Below are 6,421 nucleotides of genomic sequence, written 5' to 3'. Positions count from 1 at the left end.
AGGTAAAAACGTGGCATGTTGTTTCATGCAAATACAAAATAAATATGACAACAATGTTTATCGAACTAGTTTCCTGAAGGACGATAGTAGGCAAGGACCTGCATGAGCTAAATCTCAGTGAAAAACATTGAAAAAAGTAGTCGCAGAGCACTTTAGAAGTAAGTTGTATATGCTGAAATGAGAAAGTCCACCATAATTGATCATTATCAACATTTCCTCTATGAACTTTAAAAAGGGCCTGCGTTGATTGATATGTGGGGTTCAACATCTCAAACCCACCATATGATTATGAGAGACGTCGTAGTGGAAGGCTCCGGAAATTCCGACCACCTGGAGTTTTTTTTAACGTGCACCTAAATCTGACCACAAAGGCCTACAGCATTTTCGCCCCCATAAAAAGTGCAGCCGCCGCAACCAGGATTCGATCCTGCAACCTAACAGTCAGCAGCCACAGCAGTTAGCAGTCACCTTAGCCAATTGACGACCGTGGTGGGGCAGCCCGCTCGCTATCAAGGTACTGTCTTGACCCCTATCAATTCTGAGCTGCGAAAACACCTTTCTTGGTCGAGTAAACATAGCGTTTCACCAACTTGGACCCACGAACGTCAGACGCCCGCTCATTACCGATCGGTGCCAAGATTTCTGCTTGTTATCGTTGCCTCTGCGTCCTCTAAAAATAATGCGAGCACCTCCAGAAGTTTTCTTATGTGATGTCAGCAGCCACAGCAGTTAGCGGTTACCTTAGCCAATCGACGACCATGGCGGGGCAGCCTGCTCGCTCTCCAAGCATTGTCTTCACCCCTATCAATTCTGAGCTACATCTTTAGGAAGGTCATACAATTTTATCAAGTCTTGCTGTCACATATACCCAAAACCCAATAGAGCCCTTCGGAAAGCAGATGCGCGAATTGTCCTTTGTTGTAATACGAAAACAGTTTGTGTCTGGGAATAGTATACACTGTGACCCCATTTGCATGGGGAAGTGCCAGCACTTTGAGAAAAATTTCTGACATTTTCCTCTTGGTATGGTTGTGCCAAAAGCTCCAAACCTAACCCCTTTTACCCTACCCATCTCAAAAAGACTGGGACGCAGGCTTGCTAGGCTGCGCCGACCCGACTGCCTAAGCCATCACTGAAATCATTGAAAAGAGGGAGCCCACCTAGTGCCTGGACGGGGCAGTTCATTGAAGGGCCTCTAAATCTCCTCCAATATTTTTTCAAGCACTGAAATAAACACGCGCATCGTATGCAGAATGTCATAACGATCAACGATGCCACACGTGATGGCACTATGCGCCGTCGGTGTGCCACAAATTCCAAAAATCAATCCGTGCCTTTCCGGCCTCCTTGTGACGCACAGCTCATTTTAAGGCATATCGCATTCATGCCCTTGCTGTTCGCTGTGTTTCCTGCTTGTGCCACCTCCCCCGCGGCAAACATTTTTCTTGGTACGCAGAGACCGCACGTATACCTGCAAGCCATGCGAGAGTGAAGGGGGGATAAATCTTTTCGAAAAGACGGAAAGGTAACAAAATGGGGTGTAGAGGGCACGATAACTACCTTTCATGTGATTACACCTCAACCGATACACTCACGAGAGAAACGAAGGGACAGTGAGAATGAAGAGAATTAAGGAGAGACAGACAGACAGACAGACACAGAACTTAACTGAGGTCCTAAGGAACACTACCTCAAAGAGGTAGAGCAGTGGGCCACTCCCACGTCGAAACGGGTAGGCCGAGCCTCACCGCCGCATCGTGGGCCCTCTGGACAAACCAGAGAGTATGTGCAAGTTCTGAGCTCCTGAGCGTAGAGCTTCATTCCTCTTCGGTTATGTGCCGAGAATCGCGTGATGAGGGGCACTTCCACAGCATGCGGTCTAACGTAGATACGGCGCCACAATCTGGGCATGTTGCATCAATGCTTTCAATAAACTGGCCGTGGGAACGAAGACTGTGGTAGAGAGGAAAAAAATTGAGGGACCCTTAAGCTTCGCCTTTAAGAGTTGAACGCAATAGTGAAATCCGGTTCCTAGTGTGCCCTTCAACCGCTAGGTGCATAATTATTAATACGTTTTGTTACACACACACACACACACACAAACGCGCGCAAGTGCGACGTATCTATAGTAATGGTACAGGCTTTTTTTATTTATTTAACAGCATTTTTATAACAACTTCATGAAAATATCGTACAGTGATGTAGTCACATGGTGCGGTATTATGAACTTCGCATAGGCGTGACACTTGCATTCATAAATGGTCACATTCTGTCATCCGTCTTGCGTGAGTTATATGGCAATTGTGCGACTTGTTCTTCTGGAGACCTGTTCTTCTGGGACTGTTCTTCTGGGAACCGCAGCAAGTATCGCCTAATGATCAGTTAAATGTCAACTGCAGTACTTCCCTTCTGTGATGGTGTCGTGAGAATGAAAAGCTAAATCTATGCAAGTCTTGTGGTTTGTTGAAATGTTGAAATGGCATTTCCTTGAAGGGGCGTAAAGTCTCACAATGCCTCAAAGATGGCAGCACATGATCTAGCGTTTGCTGTTTGCTTGATCAACTCCTCTGGAAAGGCATGATTTGTTTTCCGCTAGATGGACGTATTTGTACATTTTTAGAGCTGTTGGAAAGTTCCTGTGTGTTTTTAGCGGCGATGGCTGCACTATCCCCGCCTTTTTCGACATAGTTTGATGGCCTCCCAAATGTGCCGACAAATCGCCAAATGGGCTCGTTTTCATCGTGACACCTGTCAAACGAAATGCGTTAAGGAGACTCCTACTACATGGCATTTAGGTAGTGCTTTTTCCAACGGGTTCAATCCTCAATGGGACCAAAATTTTTCTTTGTTTATTTGCTCCTTTTTTCATTTTTCGCTCACAAACAACGGTGCCGACGGTGTGATTTGCGACACGAGCTCTCTAACGCCATCGCGTCAATACGAGGCACAAATAGTCGGTGTGTGAAGGGAGGGAGGGGGGGGGGGGTTAAATCAAGGAGGCCTAAAAAAACAAGGTGATGGGCGGAAAAGCACCTAAAGGGGTGCTCAGCGAAAGGGCAAAGTGGCTTTGAGAGAGAATACCAGTGAAGGGAAGAGTGAAAGCAGTGTTTTGATAATCAAAATACCTTTTGACACAATTGTGATATGGTGCCTTCATGAGGCAGTCTTTTCCTACTTTTTGAAACAACCTCCTGAGTCAATGGGACATACATGTCTCACCTTTTTCTGTGATCTGGACTGAATTTGACAAATTTCATTTCATATTTAAGATCAGTGCCATTCTGAAAGGCAGAGGGAACCACTCTCGGGCAGAAAAGATGGCAACAATTTTGTTGTATTTTATGTCAATATACCCCAGCCGGTTTTATATCAGTGTCAGAACTATAGGAGAACCTATGTAAATTTAAATTGACAAGATGTATTATAAGCGTGGTTGGGGATAAATCCTGAAGTTGTATGGCACACAAAAACTATAGTAAATCTGACGGAACAATCCACTGTCTTTCTTAGTCCATGTCTTTGTCATGTGCCACACATTTTTCACAATGAAAGAGTCAAAAGTTTGTTGTTTTTATTTGAAAGTGGCAAATTGCTTTCTAACTGTTCGCTCACCACTTCTAGGAATAAATCGTTACCCAATCGCTCTATTTCTGTCGTCTTGAATTTCAAATGTACTGTCTTTGAGAGTGATTCCTCAATATTTGTAAGGTGGCACCGCCCTTTTTGGGTATTCATTCCCCCCCCCCCCCCTCCTTTTTTGCAGGCTCTCTATAGAAAGTATGATCAGGAAGCAATAGGCTCAGTCAGCATTCACAATGGTTATAATACATAAGGCCTCCAAGGGATCTGGCCAAAGGAAGACCTGCGGACTCTGTGATCTCAACTGGCACTGTAAGCTCCCGAGCAAAGTCGACATTTCCTGAAGATCAAAGTGTAAGAAACTGAACCAGCCGATATCTAAATGAACCTTCTGGAACTTGGTGAATCGGTGGCTATGCAGAAAGCTGTGGAAATACAAAAAGCAGCATTTTCTTTGTATGCCCTTCTAAACAAGTGCAACCATGCTACTTTATTTCAACTGCATCACCAAAGTGCATGAGCTAAACATAATTTATTTATTATACTCTCAATGCCAGTGTACAAAGAAGAATGGTTAATACATTTACGTTATGAAATGTTGCGCTAGACAACTTGAAAATATTCATGGTTGTTGGCGACTTAGCTTAACGGGTGGTTCTATGCAGATGCTCTCTTCGGCAGGAATGAATTGAAGAAAACGTTTGTGTGACAACTTGGACTATTAAGACCATGCTATGCATTATGCTCTGAACTCCTCCTAAGATCGTCCTTACCCTTGTTTCCCTTTCCCACCCTTACTCTATGCGAAGCTATGCTGAGAGCTGCTTGGCGCATATACACTTTGCAGAGCTTTCCGCTGAAAGAGCTCTGCTCAGCTGAAACGAAATTCGCAAGGCCTCCGTGGAACACGCAGCGGACTATCACAGCGAAGAGTGGCCTTTTAAAGGTTATTTTAGAGTCTTCTGGGGCTACTAATACAAGCGCACATGCAAGGTACCAACTAGGCCATTTTTCGTTTTTGGGTAGAGAACCGCGGACGAGCTAGAGCTCTGCCCTCACTAGTTACTCGCCTGTTTTTTTTCTTGTTTGATAGTGCTAGAAAACCAATGTAGTACAAGCTGTTTAGACTATGATTACCTGGCTGGTAAATGCTCACAAAAATAGAGCAAAGGAATAAGTAATTATGATCGAGTAAAACAGACTGAATGCTGATATGCAGCCTCTTAGCAACTTTCTTAATCTTTGGCCTTCATTTGTGCTGTTCGTGCGTGCGAACCAAAATGTTTTTGGTCCTTTCTGCAAGAGCCGAACTAACTTGTATCAGTGCATTCACATGGCCCTGTTTACATGACCGTGTGTTGACCTTTGCACCTTGCAGATGTTGGACAGCTGATGGTTCAAGGAGAATGCCAATATCTGTCTTTTACATTTTGCAAGCCATTCTTGAACATCCAATTTCCATCCAGAAGTGGCACGTACTTTCGTCGTCTGGCCATGTTGTTCTTGAGATGCCAATAAAATTACAATGTGATAATTTGCTTTGGTTTGTCTATTTAAAGATATTCAGACTGAATGTTGAGCTTCTTATACAAACCATCTATTACTGGTTATTGTAATCTTAAACCCATTTAAATATGGTTTCAAAGTAATCACGAGTGCCTCTATCGGGTCATGACACCTCGTGAACTCATTATCAGTACAATGAAGTTAGTCGCCGCTCAAGCCCAATGTTACAATTCACCTGCTCTGCGAGTATAGCAGACATCAATGACAGACAAATTTGCAGGGTCCACGACGAAGGCTATCGTCATTCACCCTTCTTGTTGCGTTTTTGGCCTACTTTTTAGTTGGTGTCGGCTGCTTACGCCAGCGGTATTTTAAATATTGCAAGAAATACACAAACATTCAAATTGTTTTTATGAGGAATATTGTGAAACAGGTGACCATCCGGCACCTGCAAACAATGTTTGGCGAAGGGCTGTGCCTGACACTGCATCACCCACATCATTTCAGTTCTTCCATCATGCTCGCTATGTCACAGAAGTATGGCCTGGTACATAGTACAGTAAAAGCTCATTCGTTTAAACGTTGAAGGGGCCCTAAAGCACTTTTTCAAGTAACCATGGAATGGATTCAATCAAATAGCTTATTGTGTCATGAATTCAACGCCGCAAAAATTTTAAGAATCTGTCGAGTACGAGCGGAGTTACAAAGACTTGTTGCACGCTGCAATCGTCTACTCTCTTCTCTTGTCTGGATGAAAGCCCTGGAAGCTAAGCTGGAATGGCACGGGCAAAGAAAATACGCCACGTTTGCCTCGAGACCTTGAGCACTTTATTCTTTTTTTTATTCGAATACACAACTTTTTTTAGTATGATCGTGGTTTCACGCATGGGAAAGTCCCGGTCTCCCATGTCGATTCCTGTAACGACTGAATGCGCCATGTTCAAATCGGCCAAAGGCTGACAGATGGCCTTCTACGAGCAATTTTTGAGCTTCTTCCATCACTTTACGAGAAAAAGAAAGTATTTTTTAGCTGACTTGGCCAATTTGTTGTGAATTGCGGGCTGTATGCTCTGCTATATTATTTGGCTCACAGGTTCTCGGGAGCCTTTGATACCCATTTCCGACCATGCTCAAAACTTGTTGCAGAGCCGCTTTAATTAAAACTGACACCCTAGTCTTAAGACAGCTTGATGTGTTTCAATGGGGGAAAACTACAAATAATTTGAACATGTAGATATTAACAACGATTAGTTCAAACTGGGAGCCCCCTCGCTTTCGTCTACATTTGCATGAATTGGCCTAGGATGATCATTCAAATTACGCAGTACTTTCATCT

At 43.8% G+C, this 6,421-nt stretch overlaps 1 protein-coding gene and 1 long non-coding RNA gene across 8 annotated transcripts in view; both read left to right on the top strand.

The window, feature by feature from the left end:
* Window positions 1-5,113, top strand: part of LOC119167752 (uncharacterized) — a 39,482-nt gene extending 34,369 nt beyond the window's left edge. For 5 of the 7 annotated variants that reach the window (XM_075865781.1, XM_075865778.1, XM_075865779.1 and 2 more), the window contains 2 exons: window positions 3,764-3,933; window positions 4,958-5,113. Coding sequence is in view for 1 of the 7 variants with exons in the window: in XM_075865783.1 (XP_075721898.1) it covers window positions 3,764-3,774 (11 nt within the window). In the remaining 6 variants the exon portion in view is untranslated. The remainder of the gene's footprint in view (window positions 1-3,763; window positions 3,934-4,957) is intronic. The other 2 variants (XM_075865780.1, XM_075865783.1) reach the window with 1 other exon arrangement.
* Window positions 1-6,421, top strand: part of LOC142765185 (uncharacterized) — a 94,861-nt gene that overhangs the window by 35,545 nt on the left and 52,895 nt on the right. The window lies entirely within an intron of this gene.

The sequence above is a fragment of the Rhipicephalus microplus genome, chromosome 6 (genome assembly GCF_043290135.1).
Source record: "Rhipicephalus microplus isolate Deutch F79 chromosome 6, USDA_Rmic, whole genome shotgun sequence".
Classification (NCBI taxonomy): Eukaryota; Metazoa; Arthropoda; class Arachnida; order Ixodida; family Ixodidae; genus Rhipicephalus; species Rhipicephalus microplus.
Note: the sequence above shows the minus strand (reverse complement) of the source record. Positions and strands in the feature narration are given on the sequence as shown.